Source organism: Myotis nattereri, assembly GCF_964212035.1.
Source record: "Myotis nattereri genome assembly, chromosome: 1".
NCBI classification, from domain to species: Eukaryota; Metazoa; Chordata; class Mammalia; order Chiroptera; family Vespertilionidae; genus Myotis; species Myotis nattereri.
Genome location: NC_138075.1, coordinates 53,181,651 through 53,197,429, shown reverse-complemented (window position 1 = coordinate 53,197,429; position 15,779 = coordinate 53,181,651). Strand labels below are relative to the sequence as shown.

Here is a 15,779-nt window from a genome sequence, read left to right as displayed (position 1 = left end):
GTCCTAGCCACAGTCGCTTTCCTCTCCGGCCAGGTCACCACTTTCTGCATTTGTCTCACTACACCTGGACGTGGGTGGAGCTTGGAAGGAGGGGATGTGCAGGTCTAAAAGGGTGGACGCCACCCCCAAAAAACTCAACTCTGAGAGCACAGACAGAGCAAACAAGCTGTAGGTGGTGGTACAGTCATCCGACAGCTTCCTCTTTACAGCTGCAGAACGTTGCACCAGGCAGTCAGCCTCGACTTCATCTGGCTTCGGTAAATGCAAATGCAGCCACGCTAAGTGCCATCAGCAACGTGCGCTCTCACCACGTAGCCACGATTGTGAGAACAGGGCCCCCCAAACTCCTCCGCATTTAGCGTTCACAGAGGCTATTTTGAATGAAAATTGTTATTTCACGTGTTTCATAGATGGTTATACGTGTTTGCCACCTAAAACCGTATGCACACACAGATTCTAAACCGTGTCAGAAAACGAGGGTGCTGTCTGCCCTGCCTCGTCCTGTAAGAAGCCCTCCCACCCCCGACTTCTGCTCCACCCCCAGAGAGCGGCACAGCTGGGCGCCCAGCGCTGGGAGGAGGATGCGCGTGGGCTTTGTGGGACGCAGGCTTATAAACACAGCCAGAGCCCTGAGGAGTACACAATATAAATGCTTTATTGCTAGCACAGAGGTTTCTTCTTAAGTAAATTAAAAGAAATAAATCTTCATTTTCACATTCTATATTGCAGTTCGAAGGTAACTAGCTGGTTAATGGGTACGTTCACTTGGACACACGCTATAAGGGGAGAGCATGACAGTCACACGGAGGATCAGACACGTGGCATCCCTCAAGGCATCAGGGCACGGGATGCACTGTCGTAGGTAACAGCAAGTAGGGATTTCTTGAAAACAGGAGCAGACAGGGTTAGAAAGGGGACCCGGCGTGGTTAGAAAGCAGGAGCAGTTAAATACAGAAGGCTATCTATGTGTTGCCCACATTCCATATACTCCAGGTTATGTCTGGTACTTTTAAATACATGACCCTCCTCTAGGTTAGAGCTGGGGTTGGATTTGGCAGCTGGAAGGAGGGAAGCAGGGAAGGAAGCTGACACTGCTCACATCGCATTGGTGGGCTCTCGGGAGAGGAGTGCGTGGCTGGGAGGAAGGGGGCCAGCCTGCTTCTCACCCCCCTCGGGAGGCCGGGAGGCAGGAACAGTCCGTGGAGGGGCCGCTGCGTGTGGCAGAGGAGCTCTGGTGCAGTGTGGTGACGGGGGCACACTGGAACCGTGCCAATGGGAAGGAAAACCGCCAGGCTTGGCCAGATTTTCCAAGGCTCCTGCCAGTGGGATTGGGGCATTTTAAGGCATGAGAGGCCAAAATAACACCCATTGCACTGAGGGGAGCCGCTGGTGGTGCAGTGGGGGCTGGGGTGCAGGAGAAGCTATTGATCCAACTGCAGAGGTAACCCACTTAGTTAAGAGTTGTCAAGCGGTGTTGGAAACAAAATCATTTCTGCCAGGCACCCAGCATTACCTTTCTCCAAATGCTTGAGCCTACTCAGATTGCTTTGGTTGACTTTAAAGATAAACTTTGGAAAAGATCTTATTAATCTATGAGAACAACCCACTCCCTGCCTTATTCTAGAATAACCAAGGAATCAAATGCAGGTGCACACCTGTCCCCCAAACATGCCCACACTCAGAAGCTGGGAACTACACACGGTCTCTGCCTCCCCATATCCTAGTCCTTCCCTCGTGGTGCCCGTGGACGTGAGAAATCCAGGCTGGGTCTGGAAAATCCCCACTTCCTCCCTCCTGCCTAGCGTATCTGCAGTGTACCAGCTTCTGGCATTGTCAGTCTGGCCTGGCTCTCACTAAAGCCATTTCAATATTTTGCTTTGAAGAAATGGATAACATGAAACGGTAATTTGGCTGCAAAACCTTGGAAAATTGTTCCCGGCCCAAACATCTGCCCCAAATGAGCTCAGCTGAGCTCTCCTCAGAGAAGCAGGGGCAGGGGAGGAGCAGGGAGTGCCTGGACCGGGAAAGGGAAGATGGCAGGAAGGCTGCCTTTCCGTAGGAGGAAGGGTTTTGTGACAGAAGGCATCCAATAACACAGCTCCCTATTCAGCCCCCCCTCAGAGAGACCCTGGGAGTGCCGATAGTCACCCCTCTGTCCTTCATCCCGCCCTCCCCAATATTTGGTATCATTTGGTGATCCCCTACAGAGTGCCAAGAAACTGCCCAGCTGGCTTGCTTTAGTGACGCAGTGACCGGCCTGGCCTGTGTGTGATCATTTTCATCTTTCAATAAGGACCGAGTATCAGCTTTGGATTCCTGAGCGCTGGGCCCCTCAGGGAAAGCAGAGAGGGGGTCGTGCAGGCAGCCTTCACCTCCCTCTGGGCCTCCTTAGGAATTCTTCTGGGGGATCTTGACTGTCACAGTCTTCACTTCGGAGTACTCGCGCAGGCCGAACTCTCCCCTGGAAACAGAAAGGGGCAGCGTCAGACTCCGGGCCCGGCTTCCCCACCGGAGATGCCAGAGTCCTGGGGAGGTGCAGCTTGTCACCTGCTACCAGCAGGCCCTGGGGTTCCTGGAGGAATTCCTAACGACGCCAAGCCCATGTGCGGGCTGGGGAAGCCATCACCTATGAGCAGTCACCGTTTCTTACAGGAAAAGGATGATCTGTCTTCACAGTATTACACACAAAGGCCACACGTCCCAACGACTCAGAGAAACAGGCCAGAGGTGCGCCGTGGCCAGCAGTCACCAGAGGCCCTGGCTGTGCGCCTGGCTGGGCACCACGGTCAGCGGCAGGCCCTCGTGTCTAATGCCTGGGCTGTTTCTACCTCAGGGGCACCGGCTCCTCAGGACCATGGCGAGCTTTTCTCTTCAAATCCCGCTCCTGCCACTGGGCCCAGGATGAGTCTGTGCTCCGATCGCTCTCCCAGAGGGCGGGTCCACTCTAACTGGGAGGAGACCAGGAGATCCCCAGGCTAAGGGCCTCTGGGTTTGGGATTCTAAATCCCTCCTCATTGGCTCTTAGATCTAATACATGGAAATGACCCCCAAGGCCTATCACGGCAGAGCACAAATCACTGAAATGCCTTAAAAACTTCATCCTGGATAAACAATGTCCGCAGCCCTCACAGCCATCAAAATAACTGGCTGAAAACAACTTGGGAGCATTGGAGATCTTGCTCCTTGGCATATATTGTCAAATAAACTCTTATGAAAAATGTTTTAAAAGATGGGAAGTGGCAGTAAGCTGTCATTTCTCCCCCACCCAGGCCCCAGACTCTCCTTCAGCCACTTTCCTTCCTGGCTCACAGGGACCTCTGGGATCTTGGTTATAGATCAAGGATTGTCATTCATCTGGGGAGCAAACATAACTGAGCTATGACTATGGGCAGCACTGCACTGGGTTGGGTGAAGGAGAAACTAAATAACGGCTCCAGCTTCTGAGGAGCGTGCGGTGGCTGGGCTGAGAGGAGGGTGGGCGCTGGCCGCGCTCCCCAGCCCTCTGGACACTCCACTGCTCTCAGGCTGCTGGGGTGGAGTGAAGCCTTGTGGCTACCATGCAATTTGTCTTCACTTTTCTTCTCTAGCCCCTCCCATTCTTACTGCTTTATAATTGTCTGTTTTTCTTTTCTTGATTTCACTGTAAAACCAAGCATGTTCTGTTTTTTTCTTTAAAATGCTTGAATTTTTCTCCTTCTATTCTCTGTAAATTCAACTCCACGAAGCTTTTCCTGACGCTAAGAGAAGCAGCTGCCCTCGTTCTGTGTTTACAAAGCCCTGGACCCACCTCTAGCACAGCCTGTCACCAGGAGGGCTGCCTGAGCATCTGTCCCCCACGGGCTTGTATCTCACTGACCGGACTTCCTGCCCCACCAACCTAGTGCACAGCCCACAGCACTGGCTTCCTCCCCACCAACCTAGTGCACAGCCCACAGCACTGGCTTCCTCCCCACCAACCTAGTGTACAGCCCACAGCACTGGCTTCCTCCCCACCAACCTAGTGTACAGCCCACAGCACTGGCTTCCTCCCAACCAATCTAGTGCACAGCCCACAGCACTGGCATCCTCCCCACCAACCTAGTGCACAGCCCACAGCACCGGCTTCCTCCCCCACCAACCTAGTGCACAGCCCAGAGCACCACTTCCTGCCCCACCAACCTAGTGCACAGCCCAGAGCACCACTTCCTGCCCCACCAACCTAGTGTAGAGCCCACAGCACTGGCTTGCTGTCTCCACCAAACCCTACTCCGGCATAAAGGCAGACCTGTGATTACGGTGTCCCACTCTCTGTGTGGTTGCCTTCACAGCTGGACCATGTGTCAGGGCACAGGTGCACTTAGAAGTCTTATTCCTGTTTCTCAGCCAGACCAGGTTATATTCCCTAAAAGGAACCAAGTTTGGCATACCTACACATAAGGTAAGATGTTAGATTTCAGTGTCTCTCATCCTGCCCTTTAAGAAAATCAGTTAGACTCACTCATTACACAAACAGGGATTTATGCTTCGGGTGTATAGTTCCCTGCCTTGTTCTTTGGCTCACAGCAGCGTTTCTCGGAGCAGGGCCCCCTGGACCACCTGCATCAGACCCCCTCCAGAAGCCTGTTAAAAATGCAGAGCCTGGGCCCCAGCACACATCCACTAAGTCAGAATCCCTGAGGGGTCCCCAGGTAGGCCCGCTCAGCCCGCCCCTCCCCAGACCGCAGGCACTTCCTGTGCAGGTGCGTGCTGTGCACGGACATACATGCACAATGCGTGTGTGCGCACCGTGAACCCGAGAAGCCCTTATGCAGAGCATCCTAATGCTTCTCATCTTCAACGCTTGTGTCCTTCGTTTGTAAAATGCTGAGGTTCGCGGCTTTCTTTCCTTTCCCTTAACTGTGACACATATTTTATAGCTCGGGCTCTTGTGTCTCAGGGGAGCCTGAATGAGGAAGGAAAAGGACTGGGCGAGTGAAACAGATGGAGTTAGCTGAGCGGGCAGGACTGAGAGAAACTCAGCCTCCTCCGACCCGGAGTCAGAGGCCAGCCCGTCAGGTAACCTGCAGAGGGAGCCCTCTCCACAGCTCTCCCTGGGGGAGCACGCAGAGGCTCCCCAGCCCTCCCTGCAGCTTGTTTCAGAAGGTGCTCCCTCTGTCTCTGCTCCTCTCAGAGGTGCCAGGTGGCAGGGAGACGTCAGGGACCGAAGCTGCAAGGAGTTTGCGGGCTGTGAGGCAGACAGTTCTTCCACACGCAGGGTTAGGTGGGGTTCCTAGGACTGTATTACATGAGAAGGAAGAGTGAGGCTGGACAAGGCAGGTTCTTTAAATGAAGGGTTTCCTACCACTCTAGGTTAGTTAGGGAAGAGAAAGCATGTTTGAGGGGCAAGCGGGGACAAAGAAGCATATAACTGAGAAAGATGAAGTGAGTCTCATCAAAGGGCTCTGCTTCCTAATTACTGTTTAACTGCCTGGGAAGGCCAATTCACTACAGCGCCTACAAGATGAGTTGAGCGCTGTTCTTCAGTATCTTGGCCCGCTGTTCTGGGTGGTTCTGACAGAGCCAGACCTTCTCCTGGACCATCTTTCTAGCAGGGGGAATGTTTCTGACAGGAGCAGACTGGACCTGGACATCACAGCCTGAATCCGGGAGGATGTGTGACCATGACCAGGGTCCAGGGCAAGCCTGGGATTACAGCCATCAGCTAGCGCTTACTTATTACAGGTATAGTTCATGCCCATGATTCACCCTGTTGATGATCTGTAACAGGAAAGTCGATGTGAGCAGCATTCCCAGAGCCAGTGACTGTTCCAACCTTTCAGAGCCTGGGGAGCCCAAACCCAGGGCGGGAAGCGAAATGACAAGTGGAAGCAGAAAGCAAGGCCATGTGCAGGCTAAGGAGAGACACCTGGAGTATGTGAGGACTGTATACTAGTAAAAGCTGAGGAGCACCAATGGCTGAGCAAAGAGCATCCAGACTGGCTCTGGGTTCTGGCTGTAAACCAAGTGAGAGGTGCTGAAGCCAGAAGCAAAAGTTCAAGCAGGAGTGGTCCCTCCCTGGCATCACAGAGACAGCACAGAAGTTGGGGATACTACCTGGAACTTAGGAAAAATTCTGCCACCCTTCCAAAATAAGGTATTTATTAAGAAAAAGGGGGATCACCTGCATAGCACTCATCTACAGTACCTGATGAATAACGATGAGAGCAGCTAACATTTTCTGAAGGTTGGCCAGACACTCTGTTGAATATTTGGCATACTTAATCCTAACATTTAATCCTCACCACAACCCTTTGGGGCAGGTACTATAATTATACCCATTTTATGATGAGGAAACTGAGGCTTAGTAAGATTAAGTAACTTGCCCAAGGTTGCACAGGTATTAAGTGCTACAGTCAGGATACACATCTGAGCAGTGTGATTCTACAAAGTCTCCTCTTTACCTCAAAGTTACACCTACTTTATGGTTTAATGGCTAGGGGCTGGAAATGGCCAGTTAAAGTATCTAACACATTGCAGACCAGTCGTTTTATTGCTAGCTTTGCCCAGTGGCCAGATAAGTTTCTATTGAATGAGTACAAAAAAGGTTTACATAAATGTTAAAGGCATGTTTTAAAATTAAATACCCATTGCATTTTGAAGTTATTTATTACATGTTCTTACAAGCTAATATCTTTTTAAAGTATGATACTTTGTAAAACACTGTGTAATATGAAGCGAGAATTCTTGTGATCTGTCCTCAATGTGTGAAGCATGGAGCCAGTGTTAGTTTTACGGGTGCACTGCACTTTCCCCCAAATCATACTTGTTTCTCCCGCAGTGTCTTTACTTCCTCCTCCCATTCTGCACCAACCCTGAATAAATACTTCCCTCCCTCCATCCATCCAAATGTTCCTCTCCTTGAAAGGCCAATGCTGATTGCTACACTAGATCACAACTAAAGGCTTCCAGACTTCATCTCACTATGTTGTATATTTCATTTACCCAACACGATCTTAAGTACCTTAATGAGCTGCATCTTCCCCCACAGACCACGCATCGTGCTTTGCTCAATATTTGTTAGAAGACTGATTGTGAACTGAGCACTTGCTCAAAATAATCCTCTCTAATAAAGAGGGAATATGCTAAGTGACCCTCATGCCATCGCAAAGATGGCAGCACCCACAGCCAATAAGGAGGGAATATGCTAAATGACTCCATGCCCTCAAAGATGGTGGCGCCCAGTCCCCTCAGCCCCCCAGCCACCCGGGGCCGCCTGAGGCTCAGGTAACCAGGGCCGGCCAAGGCTTGCGCTGCCGGCAGTGGCAGCAGCAGAGGGTGATGGGGTGTCATCTTCCCCTGATCACCAGGTCACCTCCCGCCCCTGAGGGCTCCCGGACTGTGAGAGGGGGCAGGCTGGGCTGAGGGAACCCAACTCCAGTACATGAATTTTCATGCACCGGGCCTCTTGTAATAATAATAATAAAGATGCATTCAGTAATGGCAGAGGGCAGGGCATGGGAGATGTTTCCTCTTGTGAGTCACAGGATTTAGAAAACATGGGTCCAGCTCTTTTCAAAACGAAGGAATTTTTTTTTTTTTTTTTTGCTTGGGAGGGTAGATGTCACCTCAGGACGACCCTGGCTATCATTATTTCTCCAAATGCTACCCAAAAAGTCCATTTATATATGAATCCTGCAAATAAAATCCCTCTTGAGTCTAGATTTCCTCTGCTGCAGTTCCATTATTCAGGTTCTTAGCATCTCAGGACTCTGTCCTGATCCTGTGCCTGTGAAGTCCTTATGCCTGCCCCCCCACCCCCACCCCGTGCCTCCTTGGCTGATCTTATGGAATCTAGTGCATTTGGAGCCACTGAATCCCAAGTTCAAATCTCAGATCTGCCATTTACTGGCTGTATGACTTGTGCAAGCTACATAAACTCCTCTAACCCTTAGTTCCCCCTCTAAACCATCTGTCATATAAAGACAAGTATTTATCCTAAAGGATCATTGTGAAAATTGAATCAGATGTTAGGATACAAGTTAGCATAAAGCCAAACACAGATAAGGCATTTAACTCATGGTATCATTATTGTTACTGAAAATTCCTTCTAGCAGGTCGTCTTCTTATAACCTCTGCCCAAGCATCCTCTTGTGCCAGGAATCTTGGCCTTAAACACTCTGGGATCTCCTCAGCTCCCACAGAATGCTCTGTGAAGCCCTTGGAGATTGGGATTAAACACTCATTCCTGCTATGCACTAACGCTGCATTTCCAGTCTGAAAGAACCTACAGGGGCTGAGCAGGTGAGTGAATCAGGTGAGTGTAAAATGAATGACAACCAATACTCAGGTCCCACGAGGAACAGGAGGGATGGGGAAATGGTGAACTGCAGAGCTCACAGCTGAAGCAGTTCTATAAGGAGAAGGAAATAAGTGAGGAATCTAGATCTATTTAGAGCAGTGGTTCTCAAGCTTGGCTGCACATTAGAATCACCTGGGAATCTTGTTAAAATCCTGATTTCTGGGCCTTATCCTCTGGAAATTCTGTTTCTTTGTTATGAGGTGAGGCCACAACATTAGTAACAAAGAAACAGAATTTCCGGAGGATGAGGCCCAGAAATCAGGATTTTAAAAAGATTCCCAGGTGATTCTAATGTGCAGCCAAGGTTGAGAACCACTGATTTAGAGCCTCCTCATTGCTGACTGGACGGTAAAGATATTTAAATGTGAGGCAAAACAAAACATTGCCAGCCACCTTTGTTCCTGGGCTGGCAGTTGGTGACCTTTGTTTTAAACACTACAAACTTGGTTTGGTCGCTGGCTATTCTATATTTGTTGTACCTTCACGCCTTTGTTCTTGCTATTCTCTCTGCCTGGAATGCCTGCTCCTGAAAAAAAAACTCTCTGACCCCACCAGGTGAAATTAATTGGTTCTGCCTCTATACTTACAAGATGTTTGACATACTTCTCTAATGGCCCTTCTAATATGGTATTGCTGGTACACTAACTTTTCCCCATTCCCACCTCAGATGAGAGAATTGTGTTTGTTCATCTTTGTAACGTGCAGCACGGGGCTTACTAGTAGCTTACAGTGGGGTATGTTCGACCAAATGCTTGTTTAATGAGTAAGGGAATGAGAATCCTCTTCTACACTAAGAACCAGCAACTTTGGACACTTACATTTCTCTCCCATTTCCAGACATCTTGAATCCCCCAAAGGGGCTCTGGGCGTTTAAGGCATTGTAGCAATTGATCCTGGAAGAAGAAAACAGTGCTACTGTTAGTGTGAATTCTGCTCACACAGAAACAATCCCACAGGCATGATACCTCTTTTGTAAGTTTTATTTTTATTTCCTTTGTTCCAGATGGAAAATTTATAATTCATTTTGATTTCCTGATCTAGCCAGTAAAGACTGCATCTCCTCTCAGGGTGACGTCTGCTGCTGGGGCCTTCCCCATCCTTCCAGAGGATACACGTGTACTTCACCCAGGCTCTGGAGAATGGCAAGGCTCCCGTACCACCCCTGGAATGTGTTATGGCCAGAATGATGGCACAGATGGATCTTACCAAACAGTCCCAGCTTGCATTGCAGAAGACACTGTGAGGGCCTTGTTGATGTCATTGGTAAAGACAGCAGCTACGAGTCCAAAGTCGGAGTTATTGGCTCTTTCAATAACTTCATCCATCGTCTTAAACCTCAGAATTTCCTGAACGGGGCCAAAGATCTGCAACAAGATAGTTTGACTCAACATCGTTGCTATGCCGTTCCTTCACCTGCTCTCCACATTTCAAAGAAAGGGTTCTCTGCCTTCGTTATTTAAATAATGTTTACGTTTAGCAACACAAAACTGGAAAATATCCCAAACTCTGCAGAAATAGATTACACAGGAGTCTATCCTTAGAGGGTGTTTGATGCCCCACACCCCACCCTCCCTGATGTCACCTGGTTCCACTGTGTGAACTTCAGCTGTGCTCTGAGCCCGGGCAGAGCCGAGGAGGCACTGCTCGGGCTGCTGGCTGACCTGCGTGGTCCCTCTGCTGCATTACTGTGAGGACGCCTGGACGCCTTTCCTTTCCTGCGTAACAGCCTGGTGACCCCACAACTGGCTCTCCTGATTATTCCGTTGGCTAATAACTGCAATCATGCAATACGTCACCTACTTTCCCTGCCTTTTTAACTTTTTTCTTGAAACAGAGATTTTCATAGCCATATTTATTGCTCTAGTTCTAGTACAATACATACAGAAATAGAAAACGTGAATATCATTGTACTAGAAATGCTCTGGAAAACATGCCAAAATGTTAGAATCCTGTATTTGGTACCTCCTCCTTGGCAATGCGCATGTCATCGGTCACGTTGGAAAACACCGTGGGCTCGATGAAAAACCCCTTCCGGCCCAGCCCCTTGCCTCCGCACTCCAGCTTGGCACCCTCGGCCACACCGCTCTGGATGAGCTCCAGGATCTTGTTGTACTGCTTCTTATCAATCTACGGACAAAATTGCCGAGTGACTCCAAGTAAAATCTTCCATGAAAACGGAAATAAGCATGTTTTCAGGAATCATTTGTCTTTTTAAAAAAGCTTCATCATATCTAGTCAAATCATATGGGATACTATTATTTAAACATTTTTTATCCATGGAAAATGGCAATTTGGTTCAAACAAATATATCAAGAATTCCAATAAATGAATGGCTCTGATACCACTGAATCAGATACACCAGGTTAATGTTTAAACAACTTTCTAAGTGATAGAGACACTGGTGATTTGATTATTCACTGTGGGAAGGAAAATGAACTTCTATAGCCAAAATGAAGAGTTTAGTAAGTTGTACTGATACTAAAAAGATGAAAACAAGAGATGAGCTAATACAACCTCTTTACCTCAAATCCTATTGGGGGAAATTTTTAATGGAATGTTCCACCTTTAGAGAAAAGGGTTAAGTTTAAAGAGTGAGGGCTAGCTTCCTACGCCATAAAATAAGGTCAGTCTTGCTTTCCAAAAGTTATAGGCTTATCATGCAATTATTATGGTAAATAATATAAAAACTGACATTCACCTGAGTTTCAAATGCTCAGCTAGAACATCAATCTGTTCTCAAATGGCCCCAAAACTGAGAAGGTGTTAATTCTTATTAGAAAAACCCAGGCTCTAGTGGCCCAGATGAGATCTGGTCCAAGCATTCTTTACATATTCACAGCCTCTGTCTACAGTTTAAAACCAGAACTCCATCTGGAAATACGCCGTGATGACTGTGGAAAGCCTGAGCCCTAAGGAGAGCAGGCTGCGGGACTCTCATGGCCTCCCCACCCACCACAGCGCACGAGGCACCCAAGAGTGAGAGACATCCGTATGGTCTTCATGACCAAACATTCACAATCTACAAATGGTCTCCCCAAGCACATCAGGGTGGTGGAGAGAGCCCTTTGCAGCTGGGAAAAGGATAAATAGCTTCTGAGAATGAGAGAGGCCCCGCCTCCTTGACTTCGGCCTCTGCAAGGAAGTCCATGGTCAGGGCTGGGACTGGGTTCTCAGGGCGAGATCCACCTTGTGACAACTAGGTCTTCCTTTAGGGCTGAGCGACTCCAACTTACTCCCGAAGTTGAGAGTATCCTTAAGGCAACTCTAATCCTTTCGTTTCCCAGAAACAAAATTTAGAAATGGAAAGAGAATCTAGACATAAGCAATGCTCACTGGCCACACTTCCAGCTGTGAAGGAGGCGGGATAACGGAAGGCGGTGCTTTGCTGGGTCCCACCAAGTGACCAGTCTCTGTGCTCACCAGGGATAAAGTAAAGAAAGGGCCCGGCCGGTGTGGCTCAGTGGTTGAACATCGGCCATGAACCAGGAGTTCACGGTTCAATTCCTGGTCAGGGTATATGCCTGGATTGTGGGCTTGATCGGGGTGGGGGGGGGGGGGAGGGAGGGCTGGCGGGGGGAGGAGGGGGAGGTGATGTGCAGGAGGCAGCCAATCAATGCTTCTCTCATCATTGATGTTTTTATCTCTCCCTCTCTAAAATCAGTATTTTTTTAAAATGTAAAGAAAGGGATGGTTCATGATTTCTCTACCTGGGGTCCCTGCTCAGTGGTGGGGTCAAAGGGACTCCCCACTATGCGCCTCTTGGCCCGCTCCACGCTTCTCCTCACAAACTCCTCGTAGATGGATTCCTCCACGAAGATGCGCGAGCCCGCAGTGCAACACTGGCCTTGGTTGAAGAACACACCCTGGTGAGCCTGCTCCACGGCGTGATCCACTGCAAGAGGAAAGGCACGTTCCCAGCACTGCCTCACCTGAGTGGGGCTGTCCAGAAGCCGCCCCCCTGCGCCCCCTCTACGCCCCCCGCAACACACACAGCCCAGGCAGTGTCAGGCTGCACGCAGGGCACAAGGTGAGTAACTGTGAGGGCACTGGACTGAGAACGCAACCTCACTGTTGTTCTAATAGACCCTGACGTTACTGGCTGTGTTAACTTGGGCATCTCCACCTCTTTGAGTCCCAAACCCAAAGGGGTTGGCAGGTAACGTAATGGTATGAATCTGCCAGGTAGTAAAACAATGTGAGGGACACTGGGAAGGAAAGCCACTGCATTTGGCTGGTGCTCTGCATGGATATAAGCCCATGGTTGCCAGATTTCCAATTTTAAGGAAAAACAGAAATCAATACTTGTAAAGCACAGTTTTTGTTTTTTTAAGCACTGTGTAATACCCAGATTCTAAACATAGTTAGACCGGCATTTGGCCAATGTGCAACCCCTAATCTATAGGGCCTTGTGGCTGTTATGTTTAATTAGTATTTTGGTGGATTTAACTGTAATAGCAATGGCTTTTCTTTGAAGACATCACATTTCCTCTATTTTTACAGGGATTTGTATAATAGCCTGTGATAACGCTTTCATTTTCATCTCTTATATTTCAAGATAGAATTAAATCTGGTGTGTGCTAGCTGCTAAATGACGGAATCAATCCATCAACGTCACGTCGATGAAGTGCCTACTCCTCGGGAGGATTTGGCTGTAAGAATTCTGATCCCCTGGCATCTAGTATAAAACTGAAGCTGAACTCCTTGCACATTCCCAGCTGGGGCTGGAAGGCAGGCAAACTGCTCCCTGTTCTCCCCAGCGGTGAACCTGGGGAAGCAGCTCTGCTGGGCAGGATGTGGGGAAGGAAAACAATGGCTGAAAGAGACTGGGAATATCATTCCCTGGACAGTTTTTCAAAACAGGGAGACCACACCTGTGCAGAGCGAACCATTCAGTGTCCTGCCTGGAGACATGGGGCTCCCTGGGCTACTGCTTCAAGCCTCCCTAAAGCCCCACTGTCAAGGCGGAGTCACCTCCAATTTGGGTCTATTCACACAGAGCTGACCACCGTGTGTTGTCATCCTGACTGAGTGCCACAGAGTAACAGAAAGGGGTTGAGATGGCCCTGGCCAGTTTGGCTCAGTAGATAGAGCATCAGCCTGCGGACTCAAGGGTCCCAGGTTCGATTCTGGTCAGGGGCATGTACTTTGGTTGCAGGCACATCCCCAGTAGGGAGTGTGCAGGAGGCAGCTGATCGATGTTTCTCTCTCATCCGATGTTTCCAACTCTCTATCCCTCTCCCTTCCTCTCTGTAAAAAAATCAATAAAATATATTTTTTTAAAAAAGAAAGGGGTTGGGATGACCAGAGGAGAGACTGTGGGTTCGGAAACATGTTGGCTAGTGAAGAATTTTCTAAATGACCTACAAAGCTACCAGGCAGGGAGTTCAGGCTTCTTGAAACTAGGCAGGGAGGTTATATTTCAGGTGTTCAGATATGTAGCCCATTGGTCTTTCTACTATAGAGCGCTGACCAAGCCTTCACCCCTTCCACCCTATTCTACACATTACAAGGTCAAAATGGCTTATTAGTGTCTAGAAAACAAATCCTTTTCAGTTCCACATTGATAAGTGCTCTTTCCCTATATTAAACTATTTTCCCCTTAGAAGGAAGAGTCCAGATTCTTCTTGAGTGCCCCTTAGTTTCAAAGATCTTTTTCTCAAAAGCTAAAGGAGTTCATCACCACCAAACCAGTATCACATGAAATGTTGAAGGGTATTATTTAAGAAAAAAGAAGAAAAAAAAAGAAGGGAAAAATTATCAAGATTATGAACAATAAAATGGCAATAAATACACACCTATCAACAATCAAATCCAAAAGTCAAAATAAATGAACAAAATAAACTGATGAATAAAATAGAAACAGAGACATGAACACATGGAACAAACTGACGAATCTCAGAGGGAAGGGGGGATGAGGGTGGGGGAGGGAAGTGAGATCAATGGGGAACTTACATGCATATATGCATTACCTATGAACACTGGTAATAGAGTGGTGGTGAAGGCCTGGGGCAGGGCAGGAACCAGGCGGAGGGGGGCAATGGAGGGAAAAAAGGGGGACATTCGTAACACTCTCAGCACTAAAGTTTTTTTGTTTGTTTGTTAGTTTGTTTGTTTGTTTTAAGGGAGATAGGAGAGAGCACCGAAGGGCATGTGCTGGAACACGTATGAGGCCTGTGGTTGACTTACAATCAGCATCTGCAAAAATAATATTGGGACTTTTCCCTCCAAGTTCCAGAGTTACTCGCTTCAAATTACTTCTTCCAGCTGCTTCTTGGATAAGCTTTCCAACCTGAAAGGAAATGGAGAGAGGTTTTGCACACTGCATTGAGATGGTCAGTGGCCTGAGCCAGCTCCGGGCAACAGCGGCTGGCAGCAGGAATGGACCCTGCAAAGCAAACCCACCCACTGCTGACACAGGAGCAGCTCCTGTGGTCAACTTGTGTGGACAAGATATAAGTTAGTGCCTCTGCGACTAGGAAGCTGTCAGCTCCTTCAGAACCTGCCTCAGCTAGAAAGAGCTCTCTTGCCCACTGGGATACCTTCCCCTGGGCATCCCACACCACCCACTGATGGGGGCAGGGGTATAAAGGCCTGCCCTCTCAGCCCACCGCAGGCCAACTCCGCAAGACCATATACGCTCAGCCAGGCCACCTATGGTTGGCTGAGGTTGTCAGGCCTGCACTGCAGCTCGGCTTCCCCTGTGTCCACCCCCCTTCAGTGGGGAAACCTGATAAACAGCCTGCACGTCAAACCCCACCTCAGGGTGTCTGGAGAACCTGACCAGTAATGGCGCCACTCTCCTGGAGGGCAGAGGTTACTTTATGGAAAGCGCTGAGCCACCATGTAGGCAGTTTGCTCTAGTTGAGATGAGAAATGCTACCTGTGCCTGGATCCACCAAAAATTAAGTATTTTGAAAGCCTGGAGAAGAGAAATGCTGAATTTACCTTGGATTCCTCCAGCCGCTTGTTGAGATCCTCAAGCAGGACTAGTAATTCCTTGAGCAGTGTCGAGACACGGCTAAGGGCAGAGGCTCTCTGCCTGAGTTTCTTTTACTGATTCTATCACTTACTGTTTGACCTTGGGAAATTTGTTTACCTTCTCTGAGCCCTGGGCTCCCTCCTCTGTAAATGAAGCTAAAAATAGTATCTGGTGGGTGGGCTGGAAGAGATCAACCAAAGAACTTGTATGCATGCATGCATAACCCATGGACACAAACAATAGGGTGGTGAAGGCCTGGGTTGGGAGGTGGGGCTGGGCTAGAAGGGATCAATAGAAGGAAAATAGGGACATCTGTAATACTTTCAATAATAAAGATTTCAAAAAAAAAAAATCAATGGGAAAAATAGAACAGTATCTGACTCAGAATTTAGTTGTCCTGAGCAGCGGTTGCTAACCGGTGGTCCATGGACCACTGATGGTCCATGAGGTCTGAAAGGTTGGCAACCGTTGGTCCTGAGGATT

At 48.7% G+C, this 15,779-nt stretch overlaps 1 protein-coding gene across 2 annotated transcripts in view; it reads right to left on the bottom strand.

Annotated features, from left to right (window-relative positions):
• Nucleotides 1-634: 634 nt before the first annotated feature.
• Nucleotides 635-15,779, bottom strand: part of ALDH1A2 (aldehyde dehydrogenase 1 family member A2) — a gene marked incomplete at its 5' end in the record, with an annotated part of 93,703 nt that continues 78,558 nt past the window's right edge. For both annotated transcript variants that reach the window (XM_081093581.1, XM_081093582.1), the window contains 6 exons: nt 635-2,461; nt 9,136-9,210; nt 9,524-9,681; nt 10,280-10,444; nt 12,025-12,209; nt 14,504-14,606. In XM_081093581.1, the coding sequence (XP_080949707.1) occupies nt 2,389-2,461; nt 9,136-9,210; nt 9,524-9,681; nt 10,280-10,444; nt 12,025-12,209; nt 14,504-14,606 (759 nt within the window). In that variant the 3' untranslated portion in view covers nt 635-2,388. The remainder of the gene's footprint in view (nt 2,462-9,135; nt 9,211-9,523; nt 9,682-10,279; nt 10,445-12,024; nt 12,210-14,503; nt 14,607-15,779) is intronic.